The following is a 25,250-nucleotide window of genomic DNA, read 5'->3' on the forward strand; positions in this document are numbered from 1 at the left end:
CAATTAAATGCATTTATTTTTAGTAAAGATGTTGTTTGTCTTGCAAAATATATATGAAAAAAAGCTAAGTGTAATGCTTTTACTAGCAGGATGATTTGGTCCTCTTCACGTATGCATGTATAGCAGTGAGAATTTGCACATTCATGGAAACCCTTCTTTTAGTTAAGACACTCTTCCTTAAATACCACACTCCAAGGATGGCCACCAAATTAAAGAGACAAGATTGGGCACATCTTTCCTAACAGGCTTTTGATTAAACTGCTGTGAAATGTCACAAACCAGGTTAATGTGATTTTGATTTAAGGAATCATTGCCATATTCACATTTATTCCTTTTATAAATTTCTATAGAAAATATTGGTTTTATTTTTTATTGTATGTTATTGATAACTTGTGTAGGGCCTCAGACTTTCAGGATTGTCTGGAGTATGTTTTCAAATATCTTTTTACTATAGAAAAATGGCTTGTGCATGCTATTGGAAACACTTGTGTGCTTGTAGAAGGGAGGGGGTTTATGTATATTTTTCTAAAAAATAATTTATGATTTCTGCTAATTTTCTAATGTGCCTTGGATATGTGCCAAATGATGGAAAAGAAACAGTAAAATTTATGATTCTTGGAAATACCTAAATCTTATTTTTGCTATCAGTGTTTGGGATGTGTGTCTAAAGCCATTTTAATCACCTTCATCTATAACACATGGTATTCTTTGTGAAGATAAAATGAACTTTGAATTTCTTTAATAGTAGGAATCCACTGAGTCCTATATTGAGTCCTTCATAATTAATTCTAAGTAGAATACTGACCCAGTGATCAATTTTAACTGGAAAGCTATCTGGGATTAGAGATCTATCTTTCTGTAATAAAGCAGGGTAGCCTACTGGCACACACAGTACTTGAATCCATAATATTCACCTTTTTTAGCATCATGCTATAGCTAACTTAGCACACACTATCACTAGTTCTGCCTACAGCAGGGACTTTTGATCAGGGATAAAGTCAACAAGCATTTATCAGGTGTTTACTATGTGTGAGGTGCTGTGCTAAGCATAGGTGATACAAAGTAAGGCAAAAATAGTCCCTGGCCACAGGTACTCACAATCTAAATGGGGAGACAGCATATAAACAATGATGTATACACAAGATAGATACAAGATAAATTGGCAGTAATTAACAGAGGGAAGGCATTGACATTAAAGGGGACCAGGTAAGGCTTCTTGCAGAAGGTGGGATTTTAGCTGAGACTTCCAGGAAGCCAGAGGATGGAGATGAAAGAGAAAGTTCCATGATGGGGGAAAGCTAGTGAAAGGGCAAGGAGGCCAGTGTCACTGGATCTTAGAACATGTGAAAGAGAGTAAGGTGTAAGAAGACTGGAAAGAAGGAACCAAATAGTAAAGGGCTCTGAAAGCCAAATAGGTTTTTTTTACATTTGATCCTAAAGGTAATAGAACCACTGGAGTTTAACATGTAGGAGGATGATGTGGTAAGACCTACAATTTAAAAGGGTCACTTTGATAGCTGAATGGAGGATAGGGTGGGGTGGGGAGCAATGAGGCAGGGAGATCCTATCAGAAGAATATTGCAGACGGCAGAGACGGGATGATGGAGGAGAAGGTACAGTGTACATTCCACCAAAATGTTTTCAAACAGATCTAGAAAGTGCACCAAACTGAATCCTGATCAGGACATCCAAGAAGAAACATTACAGTGAGTCATTTTTCCTGCCCAAGTTGGCACTGGAAATTGGAAAGGCCTGTGGATACTGAAGATGGGGTTGCATCCTGCAAAATGCACCCAGAGACTATGCCAAACAGACCCAGACTCATACCTTGTAGCCTCATGCAGGATACAGCAACAATTGCTGACTGACAGCTTTGTTGCCCGTGTTCCAGATGCAGGTCATGGATACAGTCTGGACAGAGGAAGGGGCTTGTGCCCAGGAGTAGCATTTTAAAGTGAGGAGGGATGCAGGCCCTGGCCTACGTACCAAGCAAGAAGGAAGTTCGGAAATAAGCAGCAGTGTGCTTTGGACTTGGAGTGGAGTGGGAGTTCTCGGTTCAGTTTTTTAGCACAATCTTTAAGCCTGCCGAGGAATAACTGGGGCAGGAACGTCGGACAAGAGGGAACCCTATAGTTCTGTCACCCTGAACCAGCAGCTGGCTGAAAGGATATGAGTCCAGCAGCAGCCCGTAGTTACTCAGACCCAAATCCAGGTCAGGAATTTGCAAAGTCAAGACCAAGGGGGCAGTGATCAGATTTTGCCTCAAATCAGACCACTTCGGGAAGACTGAAAGCTAGCAGATCCCCAGTCTGAGCTGTCCTTGAGATCCTGGAGTAATAATCTTCAACAATAGCACGCAAAAGCAGCAACAGGACCGCACAGAAATACTATCCAGAAGTATGCAGACCCTGGCCTTAATGTAAAGTCCAAAGTCAGAAAATAGAATAAGTTAGCAAACAAATAAAGGGTCTCACCATAAAGAGCTATTATAATGAAAGAAATGCTCAAGACACAAACTAAAAAGAAAATGACTCCAAAATATCTACAAGCAAAGCCTCAAGAGAAAAACACAACCTGGGTACAAATTCAATGAATTTCTGGAAGAAATGAAGCAAGAGTTTAGAAATGTTTTTTATTAATGAAATGAGACCTCTGGAGGAAAAAAAATAGGAAAAGATGAGTACTACAGAAAAAAGAACTGGAAAAGAAATTAACTGCTTGGCACAATCAGTAAATCATTCAATCTTTGTTAAAAGATTACGAGGTGCCAGGCACTGTGCTGAGTGTTAGAGATGTGAAAAGAGGCAAAAGACAGTTCCTGATGTCAGGGAACTTACAATCTAATGGGAGACACAACATAGTCAGAGAGAGAGAGAGAATCAGAGAGAATCATTAAGAGGGGTTGGGGAAGGCTTTCTGTAGAAAGCTGGATTTTCATTGGGATTTAAAGGAAGCCAGGGAGGTCAGTAATATGAGTGGAGAGTGTTCCAGACAGAGGGGACAGCCAGAAAGATGCCTAGAGCCAATAGATGTAGTGTCTTGTTTGTGGAACAACAGGTCAGTGTCACTAGAACAAAGAGTGTGTTGGGAAATACGGTGTAGAAGACTGGAAAGGTAGGAGGTGGCTAGGTTATGAAGGGCTTTGAATGCTAAGTAATGCATTTTGTATTTGCTCTCGGAGATAATAGAACTAATGGGTTTATTGAGTGGGGGTGGGGTGGGGTGGTAGTGACATGACCAGACCTGCACTTTAGGAAAATCACTTTAGTGACTGAGTGGAGGCTGGATTGGAGTGGGGAGAGACTTGAGGCAGGCAGACACCCAGCAGGCTATTCCAGTAGTCCAGGCATGAGGTGATGAGGGCCTGCAGCAGAGTGGTGGCAGTGTCAGAGGAGAGAAGGGATGTTGGGGATGTTGGAAAAGTGAAACTGACAGGCCTTGGCAGCAGCTTGGATGTGTGTATGAGGGGGTGGTGAGAGATAGTGGTGAGAGAGGATGACTCCTATGTTGTGAGCCTGACAGACTGGGAGGATGGTGGTGTTTTTTGCAATACCATCGTTGACTCCCTTCTTCTTCCTTATGACCTAAAAAAGATATTTGCCGGTGAGTCCCTGCAATCTCCCCGATTGTACTTCTACCCCACTACAGTCTGGAACTCTCTACATAATTGGATCGACCCTGGCCTCTTAGCGTCTCAAGTCAGTGTCTCAAATTGTGGCCTTGGCACAATTAAGTTATGGATGCGAAGCTCCTCCCGGTTTGGTATTGGTGTCTTCCAGGAAGGTTCATCTGTTCTATAGCCAGGGGGCAGGTTCTGGCACAGCCATGTCTTACTGGTTTCCCATCCCTGATGTCCGGTGGGAGACATCAAAGATTGGCTAGTGAGGTCCCCACTCCAGATGCATTAAGAGTATAGAAGATGCTAGAAAAGAGAAGGGGCAAATCCAGAGCAGAGGCAGTCAGTTGTAAGCAGACCTCATGGATCTCAGGTCAACAAATGTGTTCTACAGTTTTGACAAGAATAAAAGTCAAGCTCACTGATCTATGGTTTGGACATTTCACCTCCTTCCCTATTTTGAAAATCAGGGTAAATTTGCACAGGAGGTCCCGTAGCACCTTCTCTATTCTTCTAGATCTGTCAAAGATCATTCACAGCAGCTCTGCAATGACATTTGTCAGTCTGTTCATTGTTCCTAATTCATTCAGGATAGTTATAGGCTGTTCTATCTTTTTCTCATTTACCTTGGGCTTTTATGCTCTGACCCCCTTATTTTTCCTTCTGTCCTTCCCAGTTCAGAGAAAGATCATTGTCCTTGGAATGATGTCCTTAGAAGAGAAAACAAAAGTAAAATAGTAATTGATCACTTCAGCCTTTTCACTGTTGTCTGTTAGCTCATCCCCCCAGAACAGTAGTTCTTTAACCTCTTTCTTGCCCAATATAGTTAATCCAGCTTTTTGTTGTTTTTATTATTCTGTCCAAATCTCAGTTCTTGAGACTTTTAGCACTCCTGACATATGATAGGACAGTGCCACACAATTTGTATTCATTCATTCTTTATTATTTGCTTCCATCTTTTATACATTTGACTTCCATCTTCTATAAATTTGAATTGAGTTTCTCTCTTCAGTTCCATCATTCTCTTTATGTAGCTCCCTTTTTCTTTCTCATTAGAATCATTTCTACTTGGGTCTTTAGAATTTTACCCTTGTGTACTTTCTATCCCTTCTGGATTGAAAGTATTCCTTGTATAATTTTAACCCATGAGATTCTACTGATCTTTTCCTCTGAACTCTTTGAAATTTACTCCTCTCAAATCTAGAGACTATGACCTGGCTTTCCTTTCCTCTATCACAAATTGTGATCACAAATCACTAAGCTGCCATTTGCCCCCAAAGCTCTCATTATTACATTGCTGCATCAGCTAGCAATTCCTTCTTGTTAATACTTCTACTTGTCATTTCCTAAACTTTTTAAAATAAAAGAATGAAATGGTCATTAGGGCAAGTCACACATTTATCAGTTGCTTTACTCTTAGAAGGAAGTGTCAGCTGATGTCCAAATAGTTGAAATACCCCATCTGTTTTTTGATCCATTTATCATACTCCTTATCTAATTCTTCTATCTATCCCAGTGGTCTGTAATCTACTCACTTTTTTTGATAAACATTTTCTTCTTCTGATCTTCACTCAAATTCTTCTCCCTTTGGTTTCTGTTTCTTCACATGAATAGACCATCTTAATATGAAATGCTTTACCATCTCTTCTTGTTCATCTTGAGTGTGAAATTATTTCAGATCATCCTACCAAGTCTTTATATATAGATAAAGTTAAATTTGCCACGTCCTGTCATTTCTCTTGTTTTATTACCCACATTCTGTGCATTTGAAAAAAGACATCTGAAACCAGGGATTTTACTGTAGGTGCTCTACTTTTCTGGTCTCCCCTAGGGTCTCTCTGTTAGTCATTGCTGGCAAGCTTCTTGCCAGAGTCCTTAATAAGCTGATCCTTCACTGGGAAGATGGTCATCTGCCCGAGAGCCAGTGTGGCTTCAGAAAGAGTCAAGGCACAATGACTGGTGTTGTTGCTGCTCAACAACAGAGGGCTGTACATAATGTTCATCGATCTAGTGAAGGCTGACACTGTCATTCATGAGGGTTTGTGGAAAATCATGGCAAAATTTGGTCACCCACAGAAGTTCATCAGTGTTGTCCATCAGTTTCATGACTGCGTGGGTCCTGGATAATGGACCATACTCTTGCGCTTTTCCAGTCACCAGTGAAGTAAAGCAGGGCTGTGTGTTTGCTCCTGTGCTTTTTAGCATGATGTTTTTAGCAATGTTGTTCAGTGAGGATGAAAACATTATTAAGGTCAGATACTACGCTGACAGAAAATTATTATTTAACTTGAAAAGGCTACAAGCCCAGACTAAAATGGAGGAAGAGTTGGCATGTGACTTTTTGTTTACAGATGATTGTGCACTCAATGCAGCATCTGAAGCTAATATGTAACAAAGTGTAGATCCATTCTCTGCTGCTGGTACTAATTTTGACCTGATAATTAACACCAAGAAAACAGGTTCTTTACCACACCATCCATACATGGAACTACTGGTTATAGCAAAATGGGAAATTTTGAATGCTGTGGATAAGTTCAATTACCTTGCCAGTGTACTTTCCAGGGATATACACATTGATGAGGTTGGCGCACTCATTGCCAGAGCTAGCTCACCATTTGGGAGACTCTGAAAGTGTGGGAGAGAAGAGGTATTAAGATTGCCTACAAGACTTAAGGTCTAGAGACCTTGTGCTGCTTTATGCCTGTGGAACCTGGACAGTATACTAGTACCATGCCAGGAAATGGAATTGTTTCCATTTGAATTGTCTTAAGAAGATTCTGAAGATCACCTGGCAAGATAGGGTACTGGACACTGGGGTCTTTTTTTTTGAGCTAAACTGCCAAACATTCACACTCTCTGCAAGGAGGGCAACTCTGATGGGCTGGCCATGTTGTTCAAATGCCAAATGTAGATTTTTCTAAAGATTATTTTACGGAGAACTCACATGAGGCATCACTCATGTGTAAGTCAGAAAGGATACAAGCACACTCTCAAGGTCTCTCTGAAGAACTTTGGAATTGATTGTGAAACATGAGAGACACTGGCACAGGACCCCCCAGTATGGTGTGCCTGCATCAAAGAAGGCCCTGTACTCTGAGCGAAGTAGGATTGTAGTAGCTCAAAAGAAATGTGAGATTTGCAAATTTAGAGACATGTCCACTCCAAATGTTCACGTGGACTATTTGTGTCTGACTTGGGGTAGTCTTCCAAGCTCGTATAGTTCTGATCAGCCATAGTTGGTTACGCTGTACCTTGACCCCAACATAGTGATGTCATTTTGGTCTTCTTTGAGAAGGAAAGACAACAACCGAATCAAATCTCCCCTAAGTTCCTGGTTCTCCTGTGTTGCAACTGGCTTGTCAGATCTACTCAGTTCTCCTCCTTGCTCTCTCTTCAGTTTCAAGCCATTGTTAACAGACTCTAGGAAGAGGTTTTTTTTAACCAGCATTGTAAAGTGCGCTCCATTGTAGATCATAAGCCTCTCATGCCTATATTTTAAGCTGTGGGCCATACTAGAAATTCAAATCCTGCGCTCAATCACTATCTTCCTAAGTAGCTGTTCATGTTTCCAAATCCGTCTCTGTCAATTGGCAGCAATTGTGAAAATACTCCCTGGGCCCTTTTGGCCTTCAGATTTTTGGCCAGGGTTTTGTAGCCCTGAGCAATGATTTCAGGGTTCCTTTTGGAAGCATCTTTTCCCCCACATGAATTGTCAGTAGTGGTACTCAGACTTGTTAAGTCTCAGAATACTCTATCACACTCTGGATAATACCTACCTGGAATGACAGCAGACATGTTTGTCAGTTTAAAAAAGTGTTACATTGGTGCCCCCACAGCATGGAATCATCAAACTCTTTGGCTTATCTTTTCTTATGTTGATCACTTTTGGATGATTTCTTATCTGAAGGTACTTGTAAAATTGCATCATTTCTTGGAGTATAAGATACTGTTTCTACGAGAGATTATCCAGCTATCTTGAAATGCAGGAACTTAATTCTTAACTCTAAATGTTCAGTGGTCCTCCCTCTCTTCTTTCTAGGCCATACTCTTCCACCTTTCATTGTGATAGAGGTGAAGATTCCTGTCTACCTCTTTATGTAATTGTTAGTTTCTTTCCTCCTCAGAGCACTTCTACCATTATTTCATGAAACACTTCACTCAACTTAGAGAACAGAAATGTATTCCCTAAGTCCACTCACTTTCTTCTGTAGGAAAGTAACAGAGGTTCCTTGGTAGAGATGGAAACCAATAGCATCTTTTCTGCTACTGCAAATTTCTTCTTGCTTTTTACACTTGGTTTTGGTGGTCTCTAGTCCTTTGTCATTTTGGAGATATTACTCTAGAGTGGCAGACTACCTATTTGCTAATTCTGTTAACTGTTCTGAAAGTTATGTTGCTGTGGGCTACTGAGTAAAGCTAGGTGGCATAGTGGATGGAGCACTGGGCCTGAAATCAGGAAGACCTGAGTTCAAATCAGATTATTTACTGTGTGACCCTGGGCATGTCACTTAAACCTAAAGCCTCAGTTTCCTCAATTGTAAAATGGGGATAATAACACCACCTATCTCCCAGGGTGGTTGTGAGGATCTAATGAGATAACTTTAAGGCACTTAGAGCAGTGCCTGGCTCATAGTAAGCACTATGTAAATGCTAGCTATTATTTTTTATTTTTTGGCTAGGTAATGGGGAGTTAAGTGATTTGCCCAGGGTCACACAGTTATTAAGTGTCACACGTCTGAGGCTGGATTTGAACTCAGGTCCTCCTGACTCCAGGGCCAGTGCTCTCTCCACTGTGCTACCTAGCTGCCCCATATTATCGTTGTTAAAAGATTCATGGTAATCACTGGGGAACAAAGTAGAATTTTTTAATACAATCTGAGATCTATTTCAGTGACTTCTTTATTCAATTATTTCTTTATATAAAATTTGAAGCCATTTATGACTAATTCTTATAGCTGTATAAAAGTTTCTGTAGGTTACATACTTTATTACATGAAGATCTAATTACTTGACATGGATTTGTTCCTGAGTTATGACAATGAAACAATGAATGGAGGCAGGAACTCTTCCCACAAGTCTTGGTTAAGTCCTAGTGAATGTGGGTGCAGTTCTCAACGGATCCACTGCCCAGTGTTTTTTCTGTCAAGTGTTTTGTCTGACCCTAGACTATGGGCTGGGTTCAGAAGGGTGGAACCATTTCTGAATAAGAGGCAAGGGATCTTGGGGCTATCGGAAGTTTTCTTTGTTCCAGACAAAATAACAAATAAGGATTTAGTATGCTAGTCATTTCTTATAGCCACAAGGTATTTATTTTTTGGTGAGACAGTTGGGGTTAAGTGACTTGCCCAGGGTCACACAGCTAGTAAGTGTGAAGTGTCTGAGGCCGGGCCGCAAGATATTTAAGTTATGTCCAGTGTGCCAGCCAAAGATGAGCCATTTGTAAACTGGAAAATCCTTTTATTCTATATAAACACTGATTTACTGAACAAATATTAAATGCTTACTGAGTGAAGAGTTAGACATTGGGGGAGATACTAAATTTAGATGAGGCGTGGTTTCTGCCCTCATGGAGCTTACAGCTTACTTGGGAAGATAATACACACACACAACTAGAATATACATTATACAATAGGTATATTAGAGAATTACAAAACAATGTATTATGTGAAATCCAAGGAGGAAGATCTCTACCAACAGGGAAAGTTTTAGGGAGGAGGGGGTATTTCAGTTGCACTTACAGAAATCTAGCAGTCTTCTTCCTTGGACTCCCTGTGTAGCAAGTAGCTCTCCCTAAAGGATGGGGAGAGGGACCGCCCATCTCCCTCCCTCACACCCCCGAAGAAATGGCTGCCCTGAGCACATGGAAGCTAAGTCTCATGTCCTGCTTAGGCAGGCCTGATTTGGGCCTTTGAGATGCCACCTCTGTTTGATCTTTCCTAAACTGAGTGAAGAAATACCAGGTTTGAAGAGCCACTATGTGAGTTTGAGAGGTCTGGTGGTCCTGGGTTATTTGGCTAGGGCTGACTGGCAAGGGGAGAATTCCCCATCAACTCTTTCAGTACTCTCGAAGATGACCATCAGCTGGAGGATAAGGCCAGTCCTTGGTCTGGCTTGCCTGAAGACTAAGAGACAGGGCAGAGCTGAAGTAAAAGGTAAAATGCTTATTGATCAGCAGTCCCACAAACTGCTTCATGATTATGTTGTTTTAAACGTCAGCTTTCTGGCAGAGTTTAAGAGAAATTACTGCTGTTTTCATTTAAGTCTTTTTTCCAATGTGCGGTCATGGCTGTTCTGTGTTAAACATTCTTCTATGTGTAGGCAATATCTGTTCTGTACCTGAATCAAAAAAGAAAAAATTTCAAAAGCTATGGGGGGCGGGGGGGAAGAAGGCAGACAAGAAGGCAAGGGAACATGGCTTATTTAAGGGGTTAGGAAATGAGCACCATTTACTGTGTAGTGTACTGTGGAACAGGAGCAGCAGGAAAAGATAGAAAGACAGCATGGCATGGGACTGAGCAGGGCTCAGTGTGAGGGAAAGGAGTTTGAACTTTATGTGGTGAGTAGTAGGGAGACCCAGAGTGAGACCCAGCAGAGGAGAGGCATGGCCAGGTGGGTGTGGATGGATGAGTCTAGAAGCAGCAGCAGGAGCACACTTCACGGTGAGGAGAAAACAGAGGTAGAGTTTACTGCATCTGTGTAGTGGGGCAGTGATGAAGGCCTGTACTGGGATACAGACAGGATTAGAGGAGATGTGAGGTCATAGTTTTAGAGTTGGAGGGATGTTAGGGCTCATTTAGTACCATCCTCTCCATTTACAGATATAAGGCACCAAGAAGTAAGGTGGCTCAAATCAAAGTCTCATTGCTATGAAGTGGCAGAGTAGGGCCTTGATCCCAGGGCATCTGATTACAAATTCAGTGCTCTTCTCATTGCTGAGGTAGAACTGACAAGACCTGGTAAATGATGGGAGGAGAGGTGAGGGAGAGGGAGCATTAAAGAGAGATCTGTAAAGAGGTGATTGGAGAGGCATGGCTTTGCGTAACATTGCCAAGATACACAGCGGAAAGAGAGAACAACACTTACATTAAGGAATGAGAAGCGAAGATGGTATCAAATGAAATAAACCCATACTTTTTACCTTCTTGCTTCAACTGAGGCAGCTGGGGAACACAGAGCAGAAAACACTGGACTTGCCAGGAGTCCTTAAACCTGTTCTCTCATCTGTAAAATGGGAATTATAGCACCAACCCTCCCAGGGTTGTTGTGACCATCAGATGAGATAACAGATGTACAGTACTATAGATATGCTAGCCACTATTAATTCTTTTGCTTTTTTTGGTAATTATTAGATCAAAAGGATACATTTTAAAAAAGCAGAGTCTGATTAGTTCTAATGGTCACTCCTCCTATGATCCTTTACAGGTCCTTCTTGCCTGGTTTCTGGGTTCAGTCCCTGTCTTGTTTATCTTTTAGAATCTAGGGAGATCCTGTGAGGTTCGGGTACTTTATTCATACTACTTTGATTTTTTTAATCAGGAGTGTGTATGAGTTTTTTAATCATTCCAGGTTTTTTTTCCCCCTTACTTAGAGCTCTAACCAGGAGGTTTTAAAAAAAACAAACTTGAGAAGTGAGCAGCTCTCTCTTACTTGCTGATCTTAGAACTACTGCACCATTTGGGCACCTATATATCCCAGACCTCTCCTGAGCTTTAGTTGCCCTACTTCCAACAATATACTGGACATCTCCACCTAGGTGTCCCCAGAACAACCTCAAACTCGTGATCTTCCCTCCTAAACCAAACCCTTCTCGTAATTCCCAATTTTGTGGGCACACCACCATTCTTTAGTCCCCCAGGCTTGAGACTTAAATGCTATCTTCAACCTTATTTCATCTCCATCCCCTTATCTGCACTGACACCACAACCACCCGATTTTAGGCCCATACCACCTCCCACCTGTACTATTTTAATAGCTTTTTAATTGGTCTCCCCGCATCCCCTTTTCCAGTCCAGCTACCATACTGATATTCACATCTGACTTTCCAGCTAAGCTGGTCTGCTTATTTTCTGTGCATCAATGTCCATCTCCTGTCTTTCTGCCTCTGCACAGACTGTCCCTTCTCACTTCCACCTATTCAAACTCCTAGCTTCCTTCAAGGGCCACCTCCAGTGAGAAGCTTCTTCTGATTCTTCCTTCACATCTCCCCCCCCCCCCAATACTTTCTATTTATTTTGAATACCTCTTACATTTACTGAGATGCAGACATGCTGCTGTAGGTCCTCAGGACAATGTCAGCTCCTTAAGAGTAAAGATCGTCTCATGTTTGTATTCTCAGCATCAGCACAGAGCCAGCGCTCAGCACTCAGCAGGTGCTCATTGAATCATGGAATTTAAACATTTAGCACTTACTGGCAGGTAATCCCTTTCAAGATGTAAATTCACTTTGGGTCTGAGCCATCCTCATGATCCTACTAGGAGCTTTTCTGCAAGTTGGAACCTTGCAGACTAACTCCATGTGACCTGGGTGGGGTTAGGGTGGGGGCAACCAAGATTCCTCAGGCTGTGACCAGCCAAGGATCTCAGCACTTGCCAGTGGGACAGTCATGACTCAAACTCGTCCAAAGTCCATGAGTCTGAATTTGTGCTGGTATCAAGTTTTATATGATGGTGAGCATATGGTAGGATCTTAACAGATAATGAGATGAATTAAGTGGTGAGCTCTACAAAAAGTACTGACAATTTGAACTTTTTTGATTGACATGTGAATGATTTGTTTTTATACTTAGAATAGCTTTAAGAGAAAAGTCAACTCTTTAATAAATTTGTGATCATTTTCTAGGATTGCTTTCAGCAAAGCTATAATAATTTCCTAATAGTTACCTTACTTTTGATAGTCTATCACAGTAGAAATTTGATGCAGTTTTGTTATTTTGACTTGCAGAAGGGCTTGCAAGAAAACAAGCAACTATTAGGTCAGGTTTAGTGAGGATAAACAACTGAAGTTAATTAATTTTATTTAAACCCTCAAAACTGGTCTCCCACCATGTTACCTTCAGGGTCCTCAGTAATCCTTATTTAAATCACTGTCATTCTTAAATTTTCTTCAGGGGGCAGTAGATTGTTTAAAGATTGTCAACAAAGTCACACAGTTGATTGCCACCAAGGTAAAGTGGTTATCCTGCAAAAGAGGATGTACAACTCACAAACTCACTGAAAACAGCTTTTCAGTATTTCCATGTAAATGAGGAGTAAAGGATGCTTCATAATTGGGGCTTGTTTTTGAGCTCTGACATGCGTCACTGTACTTTCTTAGTTGTATTTAGTCTCTTGTCACTTTGAGTGTCTTACTATCATATGTGTTCTGCTGTGCATCTAGCTGGGTACTTCAGTATTTTAGGAGCAAATCTGTCATTGCATCTGTTGCATGATTTCACCAGCCCCATCACTGAAATTCTTCACAGCTTATAATATCATACATACAAGTGCTTAAGAAAGCCCTGCTGTGCCTGGAACTCTGGGATACAAAGATGAAAATGAAACAGTCCATGCCCTTGAAAAGGCCTCAAACCTACAACTCATTTCAGTCTTTCCTCAGGCTGTGGTTTGTGTGCATCAGGAAAGCTAAGATGCGTCAAAATTTCTTTTCTGTTACTGGCTCACAGTGGGACTTTAGCCAAATGATTCATCTAGTTCATTGTAATTAACTACAGCTTTAAAAACTGAAGCTCAGAGCCATAACCATTTATATGGGATCAGTCCACACATGAAAAGATACATGACATTTAAAAAGGTATACCAGAAAAATTTTTTTTTGGTGTTGAAAGGATGGTTATATTAAAATCAGTCAAAAGTAAGATTAGTTGTAACCTAGTGGAGGGAACAGGGAAAGATGATGAAGTGCTAAGATGATGCGCTTTAAACACCTCAATTTTACCATGAACAAAGACAATCTTAATTCAAGGCTTCTTTTTCTCCACAGAAGGTCCAGCTATCAACTAGTAACATAGGTCACAACCAGATTTCAACCTTCTTAACATCTAAATTTCTATTAATCCTTGCACAATTTATGTAACTATAATGATGCTTTAATTTAAAGGTTATGATGGAACTTTTTGTATACAGAGAAATGGAACAGCAATTTAAGCCCAGCTGATAGGATTTTTTTTATGCAGACATTAATGGTGGCACTAAACATCACTGTTTTAAATATATACATAATATACATTTTACATATATATATCTACATATACATATATTTAGTATTGTTATCTGCAAGAAAAAAAAACATGGAAAAGTCTGAATTGCACACACATAGCTTACTTGCTTTCAGAAACAATGTCTAGAAAGCAGCAGTGTTTCAAGTCCTTTCAGATTAAATATATTGTTTTTGATTTCCACAAAGCTGAAGGCCATGGCTACTGGTGCTTTAATATTATTTCTTACTAAAAATATGCTACTGCCATAATCCTTCCCCAGTTAAAGGTCATGAGTAGTGTTCACAATTTTAAAGGACATATGCTGCTGAAGACACTTGAAAGCATTGGTAAGCAGGAAAATCATTAACTATTCTCACAAAACACAGGCTTCCAAAACCAGTCCCTTATGATACTATTAAAAAAAACATTGTCCAAATTGTTTTATTTTACATAAACAAGTCCTTTTTATTTGCCCCTTTCTCAAAATGTATACAGAAAGCAAAGTTACCATGTAATTAGCTCTTCACTTCTGCCAAGTATTATTTTTTCCTAGAAATTTTTCAAGAAGTTCATGAGTCTTTAAACATTAGATTTCAATATTCATCATCTTCATCAGAATCCATTACTTTTCTTCTGTTGAACTGGAGAGGAAAATATAAGAGTATGTTACAATGTGTCTGAACTGAAATTAAGGCTCTGAGAAGCAAGAAAAATGTTTTAGTTAACTTGATAGCAAAAAGTTTGATTCTTCCCTATTACTACTTAGTTAATTAGTTGTCTGCAGTAAGCTACTACTGGCAGGCAAGATGAAGACATCTGTGAATATTTTAAATAAAGAGTTTTGGTCCTTTTGGTGTGTTAGCTGACTGATCCAAGAATTATACAGGATATTTACAGAGGGAAAAAAATTTAATGAAAACTTCTATTAAATGTGTTCAAACTAGCATTGTTGTTTTTACTATGATACTTCAAAACTTAAGTGTAAAAATACCTTCCGCCAAAATTAAGTCATAATTCTACATTTCACGAGTTGTTACTGCCAACCTTCCCATGATGAGTCTCCCTGCACTTAGCTTAGCTGCTCCTCAGGCAAAAAAGTCACAGTTCTGTCATCTGGCTGGTAAGCCACCTTATGCTTTGTCTTTGAGGAATCACCCCAAAGCCTCATTGTGGTGTGAAGACTTTAGTGAAAAGGGTTTGATATATGAGCAGCATTAGTCTTAGTAAAGAGATTTTTTTTTTTGGAAGCTTACTTTTACAATATTCAGGTTACTTCAAGAAAACTTACCTTAACTGTTATTTTCTTTTCTGTTTGCTGGCTTACTTTTTCAAGAATTTCTATCAATCCTTGCTCTGATACCTAGGATAAAAGAAGTAGAATAAAAGTGACTATTTATTTCTCCTTTATACATGCAGTTTAAGGGCTGAATATATTTTTCAAGATTATTAAACCAAAAGATACACATCTCAATAATGATACAGACACTCTAAAATCTTTTGAGTCTCATTCCTGAATTGGGAAATGGAGGCATAACTGAAGTCAAGACCCAGGCACGTCTACTGCCAGTGAAGAGTGTCTTAAGAGGTGAAAAGCCGTATCAACGTGCTTAGCTTACAGGAAGAAGTAAAAGACAGACTTACGAGTGACCAATGGCCCAGTGAAATAACCATTCTGGGTAAGAGTTTTTATTCTATTTTACCCATGAAGGTTTCAACAAAAAACCTTTCTAGACTTCTGCCTAATATTAGTTATCTTTCCTCTATTAATGATATCCAATTTATCATGTATATACCTTGCTGCATGTTACATAACCCCGTCCATTAGACTGTAAGCCTTGAGAGCAGGGACTGCTTTTTGTCTTTCTCAGTGCTTCACACAGTGATTGGCACATAGTAGATAGTTAAGAAATACTTTCTGACTGCCTAATCCTTTATAGTTTACCTATGGAAGTAAGAGCATTCAGGAACCATGTTTCTCTTCTTTATTGTTTACCTTTTAGTTACTGTTCTGGGCAATTAACTAGGCAACCCCCTATGACCCATTAACACAGATAATTAAAAAAAAACCCTGTGATCTCACAAGTCAAAGATATTATACAACAATATCAGATAACACCTAGGAATTTCAGGCAGGCCAAGTAGTTACATTTTAAGAAGGAAGAGGTAGCCGATGAGATTTCTCCTGCCTTTCTTTTGCAAATTCCTGGTAAAATACTCTTCTATGGTCTGATGTGGCAGAGATTTAACTTGGAAGAATATGCTTCACTGACAGAGAGGGAGGCCAAGGACTCACCTTTCCACTCAGTTGCCCATATCTTGCCATCTGTATGAGGTAGTTCTCTACTGCTTTGGCCTTTTCTGGCTTTACAAGTGCTAAATTACTTACTGAGATAAAAACAAACAAAAGACATGACATATAAATACATAGATATTTTTATATATATATGTATATACATACATACACACATCCACACACTCACACACATATATACTGTATAACCAATCTCTGAGGTATCAACACTAAACAAATACCAGGAGCTGTCATATCACTTTATATACCAAGTAAATGCCAAAATTTATCATCCTCATCATAAATTCCATGTAAATAAAACATTTCTTCCTTATCATTCACTACTTATGAGCTACAGGGTTGTCTTACTGTACTTTTAAACAAAACACTTTTTTCTTTTTTGGCTAAAGGAAACACTGGGTTAGTGATACACACAAAACCCTCTCCAACTATCACTTTTGGCCCAAATTAGGCTTCAGGTAATAATGTTCCAAGATACAGTTTTACTTGATTGCTATGATTTAAGAGGTAATAACTCGTTTTATACTTTACTCAATATGTACCTAAGCCTGAAAACCTTATCTCCTGCAAGCAGAAGAAACAGCTGGTACTCTCTCTCTCTTAAAACCAATTTAAGTACCTAGTACTAAGTCTGACTTCACATTCTTCTAAGTAATAGTCCATTTCAAATGTATTTAAGATTAAATAAACATTTAACCTAGAGATAGCAATAGTAATTTCATTACCAGTAGAGATGCCCTTTGTTAGGTAACTTAAAACCAATATTATTTCAACAGAGAAATTTCATTTAAGGAAATCGAAGATGCTTACACCTGGCCCGTGCTGACTGATCCAGAACTTGAGCTAGAATATTGTTTCTCATCTCTGCTTCCCTGTAAAGAAAGACTAATTAGACAAAGCAGAGATGCAAGGGGAAAAGCATTCTAGGTGAAAGGAAAGGTATAAGTAAAGGCACAGCAGTAAGAAAATGATATATTTGGGAAAACACAAGAACATAGTGAGGCTGAAAAGGTACTTTGAACCCAGATGGGAGAAGACCTCAAACGTCAGGAATCTGGACCTGAATTAGTAAAGTAGCCAATGAAATGAATAAGGCAGTATTGTCCATTCTCGATGCCTTCCCCACCCCCCTCCACTCCCACCCATTGACCCAGGAAATAATGTAAGTTTGAGAGCTATAACTAGTTCCCTTTTTGCTCAGGGCCTTGTAAATAAATAGTAGTTGTTTAATAAATATTTACTGAATTAAATTAAGGGGGTACCATGAAGACCAGGGAGACCAATAATCTTTTGTCTAAGTGAGAGGTAATAGGGGTCTGAATTAGGCTATGAGAACGGAGAGGAGAATGCAAAAGATGTTGCAGAAATGAAATTGATAAAGATTTGCTGAATATGGGTGTGAGAATCTACGGAGGGACAAACAACACATACCAAATAAATAGAAAAGAATTTACAAAGTAAGATAAATAAGTATTCGATATAAAGGTCAAAACTAAAGAGTGAGGAAAAACTTAATCACATAAAACAAGATTTGAGGGAATTTCTGCTTAACCTCAAAAAGAAAAAGCAGCCTCTTCCTTTAAAAAAAAAAAAAAGTCTGATGCTGATTACGATTTCCCTTACTTACAGTTTCCTGAAATTTAGCAGCAGATAAAGTTATCAACATATGCTTTAGCAGCCTCATTTCACATAATGGCTTTTCTGCCCATCCCTTATCTTTTACCCAGATTTAGAATTAAGCATATAAATTAACTAAGGAAAAGGAAACAGATATATAGTAGAGATGGACTTTATAGCTAAAATAATTTCCAAGAATGACAGGAATATCTGCTCAAGACTAGCTAAATAACATTATTTTGAAAATTCCATCACTTAGGTCACGTTCAAAATTTTACACAGCTGTTCTCTATATACCTTAGGGATTTTTGCTGAGAAGCTTGGCATCTTGGGTTAGAAAAATCACATCAATTGTGAGATGATTTTTATGTGTGATTTGTAATGACAGTCAATTAGATAAGGTAGCTAAAGTATTACTTTCAGTTTGTTCCTTCTTTCACAGCCACTGTTGTTCCTTAATCATCCATAAACTTTGAGGTTTATACTACATTCAGGAAGGTGGGAAAATTTCTATGGAGCTTGGTACAGTTTCTAGAGTGGGAATTAAATGAATCATAGAACAGCTAGAAGAGACCTTTAGATAATCAGATTTAACAACGTGCAGAGAAGTAAACTAACTTTCCAGTACAACAGGACTGTGTAGTAGTAGACCCAAGACTAGAACCCTAATCTCCTGATTCTCAATTCAGTGTTCTATTCACATTATGTTTTCCTTTAGTTGGTAAAATATTAAATGATCTAAGAAATCAGGGCTTGGAGAACAGTTGCTGGCACTGCTTCTTTCTAACTCCTGTAGAAAAGTATAAGCCATTCCCCCAAACACCATGTAAATCATTCCTTTTTCCTCCCCACTGATATGAAGTGATATTAGTTAAAAGCAAGGAAACTGGGAACAGCTAGTTATTTCACTTGAGAGAAAACAAAGGCTTAATAAAAGGAAGTACCAAGAAAACTCCTGAAATTGGTAGACAGATTTTATATATACACATATATATACACACACATATATGTGTGTATATATCTGTATACACATATATGTATATATACATATACACACGTTAGAATTTCAAAATTTCGTGTATATATGTGCACACACATATGTGTATATATGTATACATATATGTATACATATATGTACACACATGTTATATTTTCAAAATTTCATTTCCGCTAACTAAAGGAAAAATCCCAGCTCACTAAAAGTTCATAGCTCTTGGTCATACCTGTGTTTTGCCTCCTGTTGTGCTGGGTCACCAGAAGAGTCCTGCAAAGACATTTCTCTTTACAATCAAAGGATTCAGAGCTATAAAGATGAATTAAAAGGCAGTCTGGCATGGGGGGTAGAATGCTGGACTTAAGAGTGAGGAAAGCCTCAAGTCCTGTTCTGGCTACGTGGATACGGACAAGTTACTTAACCTCTCAGTGCCCTAAACCAGAGATGTCCAACTCCTCAGTGGTCCTGAATCAGATTAAAATGTAATTGAGAAATATTTAACATATTAAATAAAAATACAATTTTTCTAAGTCACTATGCAGCCTACAGGAATCCATTTCTATTTGAGTTTGACACCACAATCCTAAGCAACCCTTTAGGACAGTGCTTTCCAATGGCTGCCTCTTCAAGGCAGTTTGGTATAGTGGATAACACCTTGGATGAGAAGTCTGAAAGACATAGGTTTGAATCCTGTCTCAGACACTTACCAGCTGTGTGACCCAGGGTAAGTCACTTAATCTCTCTTGGTTTCAACTTCCCCAACTAAGAAATGAGGGGATTGGATTAACTGGCCTTTAAAGTTAGGGTCCTATGAACCACTACATTTTATTTCTGACATAGCTCTGAAACAGTTTTCCAAATGGTTTACAAGGCAAGCATTTTAAAACTCAAACAAAAAGAATGCTTGGCTACCATTTATTGTAGCCAATTTTGCCATTTGATTTCCTCTCAGTCATTAGACCATCACAATAATTACACTCTTCATATACAATCATAAAATCCTACTTTTGCTATTAAAAAGGTGGGATACTAATGCGTTGTAGCCTTTCCTGCCAAACTCCACAAAATATCCAAAAACCTTATTATTGGTTTGACAAAAAACTTTTGGCCTCAGAAAGCTCAGGAAAAAAAAAATAGGAATATATCTTAAATTGTATACCACTAAGAAATAATTACTGTGGAGAACTGTCTTTGCAAAGCAATCAATAATGTTCAAAAAAATTGAAAGACCACAAATTTACAGCTGGAACCTGAGGCCATATAATCCAACCCTCTCACTTTACAGACAAAGAAACTGAGGCCTAAAAAGGTAAAGTGACTTACCCAAGGTCACAGGGGCAGTATCAGAAGCAAATGTGAATGGAGTTTGATTCCATATCCTGTGCCCTTATATTTTTATTTTTTAAACTGGGCTGGAAACAAGACAGCCTGGTACTTTCCCCCTCCATCATATTGATGCCTGGCTTAGTGTGGACACCGGACAGCTTTGGACATTGTTGCTCACAACCACCGAATTCAAGTGATTCACCAGCCTCAGTTTCCCCAGTAGTAGGAATTATGGGTGTGGACAACCAGCTCTTTCCTCTGGACCGGCTACTTCTTAATTACCATAATAATGGAAAAGCGTATTATATCCTAGATGTAAAGCAAACTAGAAGGTTACTTAAACACTCTCTGAGGCCTCAAACAATTTGCATCTGACTTAGCATTCCAGCTTTACCAAAGCACAGACCTAACAAATGACGTTTTGGGTTTTTTTTTCCCGAGATGCCAATTTACATTCTGAGATTCCGGGGGTCACAATGCTAAGTAACTAGACGGGTACTTAAGAACACCCAGCTTTCCCCTTTCCCCTCCCCATCTTCTAGAAAACGCGAAACCCGGGCCTGAAGAGTAAACTGCCCACCTCCCAGGGCTCGGGGCGGGGCTCCTCTCAGCTGGGGGCCCCGCTAAGCACCCCTGCTTGCAGTGCCAAGGTAGGACGACACGAGGGGCGGGTGGACGGCCCGATCACTTGGGCAGGGGGCTGCCCCGGCGCTGGCCTGCCAGCTCCGGAGAGCTGGGGCAGAGCCAGCGGGCTCCCTGGGCGAGAAGCCCCGGCCGCCCGAGCATCCCCGGCCGGAACCCGCTAAGGGCCGGGGCGGGGCCGGCTGCCCCAACTCCCCGAGAGACCAAAGCTCGGCCCGGGGGCCGCTCTCCGACACAACACGTCCCGGCCCCACGCCGGGGGCAGGCGGGATATCCTGGGCACTCCCAGACCCCGCCTCGGACACACCCCGGCCGCAGCGGGGAAGCCGCCCCGGACGCCCGGGCCTGAGGGCCTCGGCGGGGCCGGCGGCCACTCTTACCCCGTGCTTCGCCTGCAGTTCGGCCAGCCTCTGCTTTCGCAGGGCCTCCAGGTCTTCGTCTGCCATGGCGGGGCTAGCGGGCTGGAAGACGAGCTCACTAGATAGCACCAAGGACCGAAGCCCCTCGACTCCACGCGAGCTTTCCTACTACGCACGCGCCCGCCCCAGGCCTCTTCACTCTATCCCCGAGCCGCCGGTAAGGCGCTGGCAAGGGGAGGCAGGTGGAAGGCCGAATCATCGATTATAGGCGGCAGCGGGTGGGCGTGGCTATGGAGAGGCAGGAGGGAGCTCCAGGGAGGGTGTGAGGTCACAGGGCGGGAGATTTGATCCTTTGGGAGGTCTGACAGTCGAAACAGACCCCCAATACCAGGTTATTGTTAATCATAGTAACAATAATAATACTTAGGCACATAACAACTGTAATAAAATCACATTTTTATGATAAAATAGGCATTTATACAGCACTTTAAGATTTGCAAGATGCTTTAAGTGTACTACTTCATTTTGTCATCTCAACAGCCCTCTGAGGCACTATTCACGTTTTACAGATGAGGGAACTGAGACCGAGAGAGGTTAAGTGATTTACATAAGGGTCAAGAATACAGGGTCTAAGGTGGGGGACACAGTCTCAGGTCTTCTGGACTCCAGGTCGAGCACTCAAACCACCATGACACCCTGCTGCTCTATAGACTGCTTAAAGTTAGGCAAAGTGCTTTATATACCTTATCTCATTTGCTCCAAGAATTTCCTCCCCATTCTCCTCTCCCCCTCACCTCCCCTTCCCCCATACCCCTGCTTCCATCTCCTGCCCCCCCAGGGAGTTGTCCAGAATAAGCAAGGCACTCTTGAGCTAACTCCTATGCCTACATAATGCTCCTGCCTGCTGGAAGGTGGGTGGCCTTGGGTGTCTCTAGACACACCATCTCCATGTGCCAGGAGTCAGTCTATTCCAGGGATGGGGAACCTTCGACCTTGAGGCCACATGTTTGGCCCTTTGACTAAATCCGAACTTCACAGAACAAATCCCCTTGATAAAAGGATTTGTTCAGTAAAACTTGGACTCAGTCAAAAGTCAGAATCCAAATCTGGTACCTTTCTCAAAGAGCTGCTCTCTAGTCACTGACTTGGGCTCACTGCTAAGTAGTTAGAATACTTTCCCATCCCCTAATACTCAACCACTCAACTCATTCCAGTGATCCTGAACATTTTACTCCCCCCCCCAGAATATCCCATGTCTACACTCTTGTCCACATCAACCTTACCCAACCTCTCAGCGTTCCACTACAGATCTAGCCATTCCTTACCCTGTACCCTGCTGAATACTATGTATTTAACAAACTTCTTTTTATCTTAAACTTCTTTCTTTCTCATTCTTTCCATCTTCTGGCCATCACTGAGACACGGCTCTCTCTCAGTAACACCACTTCCCTTGATGCCCTTTCCAATGCTGGCTATATTTTCTATCATATCCCAGACTCAGGGAGTCTCCTAGGCTGTGGGAGGGAAGGGAAAGGGTTGAGGAATATTCCTCAACTTTAATTTCCTCTTCCAGACTCTTTCTTGTCTGTCTTCACTAAGTAACTTCTCCTCCCTTAAGGTTCATGCTATACACATTTATCACCCATTTCAGATCCTGGTGGCTGTTATCTATAGATCCCCAGGACATTCTTCTTCCTTCCCTCAATGAGTTTATTGCCTGGTTCACAGTTTTTCTTTCCTCTTCTCCTGCCCTCATACTGTGAAACTTCAACATTCTCCCTCAAATAAACTAATATCTCCTTTCCTCAGTCTATTCCATTGATTGACTTATTCTATTTCAGCTCTACCGTATGGTCATACCTTTGACCTCACCATTACCCATAAGTGTCCTACTTGCATGTTTATGAAATTCCTTCATTGGATCATAACTTTTTATCATTCTGTCTTTCCCTCTGCCTTAAGAATCCTAACCCCATTCTTTGTTTTCATGGTGACCTCCATTGCCTCAATCTCCAAGTTCTTTCCCAGGTGATCAGCTCTGCCCCTGACTCTTTTCCCTGTCTTGACCTTTGATGAGCTCATGCTAAACCATCTTCCACTCTCAATTCCCTTGCTGATCATCTTGCTAAATATCATTCCTGCATTACTCCCACCATCTACCTCTTTCTGTCATAGTCACATATTGTTGAATAGAACTGGAGGAAATCACAAAGTCAAGGTGATTATACATCTGACTATACATTTGTTATCTAATCTCCCTGGACCCTAACTATAACTAGCTAAACATTCTATTGCTTCCCAATCTATCTGCTATCCCATTCTCCAAATCAGATGTTGCAAACCTCCTCTTTCCTCAAACTTCCCATAGCACTTGATCCTCCATCTTCTCAGCTGAAGACCTTGACTCATACTTACAAAAAAAAATAGGATCAGTTACTGAGACCTCTACCTTTTCCCCTTTTCTGCATTTCACCTATTACTATTACTATTACTATTACTATTACTATTACTATTACTATTACTCTATTACTTCCCTAACTGGACGGTTCCTACCTCTCCAGCCTTCTTATACCTTTTTCCCCTCATATAACCTAACTCGACTGTCCTCTTTGCAGTTCCTTGAACTCAACACTCCATCTGCCATGTCTGTGCCTTTCCTGCCTGTCCCTCCATGCCTGGGATGCTTTGCCCTTTAGCCCCCAGTCTTAAGTTTCCTTGGCTTCGTTCAGGACTCCTCCTTTTGCAGAAGTCCTGCCCTTTTCAGAGTGCCCTGTTTGTCTCTTGTATGTACAAGTTATTTGCATATTTCCCTCATTAGAATGTATACTCTTTGAGGGCAAGGACTGTTTTCCCCCCTTTCTTTGTGTCCTCAATGCTGATCACAGTGTCTGACACAATAATTACTTGTAGGGGCTACTCTCCACATCACATTTCATTAAAAAATAAACACACAAAAGATTGCTTCAAAGTGATCTGTGATCTTATTTATGTGGGACACGCAGGCATACTGTAACCCATTTGTGCCTTCTCATCCTGGGATACATCCTTTTTTTTTTTTTGGAGGAGGCAATTGGGGTTAAGTGACTTGCCCAGGATCACACAACTAGTAACTGTTAAGTGTCTGAGGCTGGATTTGAATTCAGGTCCTCCTGACTCCAGGGCCGGTGCTCTATCCACTGCGCCACTTAGCTGCCCCTGGGATACATCCTTTTTCAGAGAAAATACAATGCATTAGAGGCCTTTCTCTGGATGCTTATCAGTACCCAATTTATGTCTCTGTTATCCCTCATTCTTGGTAAATTGTAGTTGGTGAAGTAGATACAGCATTGGGCCTGGAATCAGGAAAACCTGAATTCAAATCCAGCCTCAGATACTTACTAGCTATGTGACTATGGGTAAGTTTTTAAACCTCTGTTTGCCTCAATTTCCTCATCTGTAAAAATGGAGATAATAACAGCACCTACTTCCCAAGGTTGTTGTGAGCATTAAATGAGATAATAATTGTAAAGCAGTTAGCACAGTGCCTGGCACATTGTCAGTGTTATATAAATGTTAGCTCTTTTACCTTTTCCTATCATAAATTTCCTTCATGACATCCCTCATGCCACTTCTTGCACCAGAGTCATCATTGGTAATAAAATGCAGTCTTTCTGAGTCATAACTAGGGCAAAGTGATTAGGATTTTGCCCCAGGGTGGTAAAATTGAGAGGGCATTGAAAGCACTTACACTCCTTCAGCAGAGAAGAAATAACTGAGAGCACCTGTGATTTCATTAGGGTTAAAAAAACTTCTGGTATAGAAACTCCCTTCATCTGTTGCAAATTATTAGCTCATCTGCAATTTATAATCTTAGTTGTTGGGGATATTGAAAGCTGCCTAGGGCCACAAAGCTAGTATGTTTCAGAGGCAGGACTTGAACCCAGGTCTTCCTGATTCCAAGTCCATCTCTCTATCCGTGATGCCTCTCTAGCAGCTGGCTAGGAAGAATATTAAAGTTAAAATTAGAAGTCACTTTTCTAATGCTGATGCAATCCTATTTTTTGCCAGATTTATTTCAAGTTTTCCGAATAGCTCTTATCAAAAAAGGATTCAATTCTCAAGTAGTTTATTAAACATAGGGCTATTGATTTTTATTGTTTCTGATTCTTGCTTATCTAATATGTCCCAGTCGTCTACTTTAAAATTTAAA

General features: G+C 40.6%; 1 protein-coding gene across 2 annotated transcripts; it reads right to left on the reverse strand.

Moving 5' to 3' along the window:
- Window positions 1-9,074: 9,074 nt before the first annotated feature.
- PDCD5 (programmed cell death 5) lies at window positions 9,075-21,263 on the reverse strand. 2 transcript variants are annotated; one of them, XR_003569553.1, is made up of 8 exons: window positions 21,083-21,263; window positions 18,964-19,004; window positions 16,934-16,995; window positions 16,106-16,197; window positions 15,101-15,172; window positions 14,321-14,453; window positions 12,667-12,794; window positions 9,075-9,952 (listed from the first exon to the last, which is right to left on the reverse strand). XR_003569553.1 is itself a non-coding variant. In XM_027867355.1 (6 exons), the coding sequence occupies exons 1-6, from the start codon at window positions 21,146-21,148 to the stop codon at window positions 14,406-14,408; spliced, it is 381 nt and encodes a 126-aa protein (XP_027723156.1). In that variant the 5' UTR covers window positions 21,149-21,263; the 3' UTR covers window positions 14,242-14,405. The 2 variants fall into 2 exon arrangements, 1 of the variants encoding a protein (XP_027723156.1); XM_027867355.1 differs by lacking the exons at window positions 9,075-9,952; window positions 12,667-12,794 and having other exon boundaries at window positions 14,242-14,453.
- Between the last annotated feature and the right edge of the window lie 3,987 nt (window positions 21,264-25,250).

Source organism: Vombatus ursinus, unplaced genomic scaffold (assembly GCF_900497805.2).
Source record: "Vombatus ursinus unplaced genomic scaffold, bare-nosed wombat genome assembly UNPS02014786.1, whole genome shotgun sequence".
Lineage (NCBI taxonomy): Eukaryota > Metazoa > Chordata > Mammalia > Diprotodontia > Vombatidae > Vombatus > Vombatus ursinus.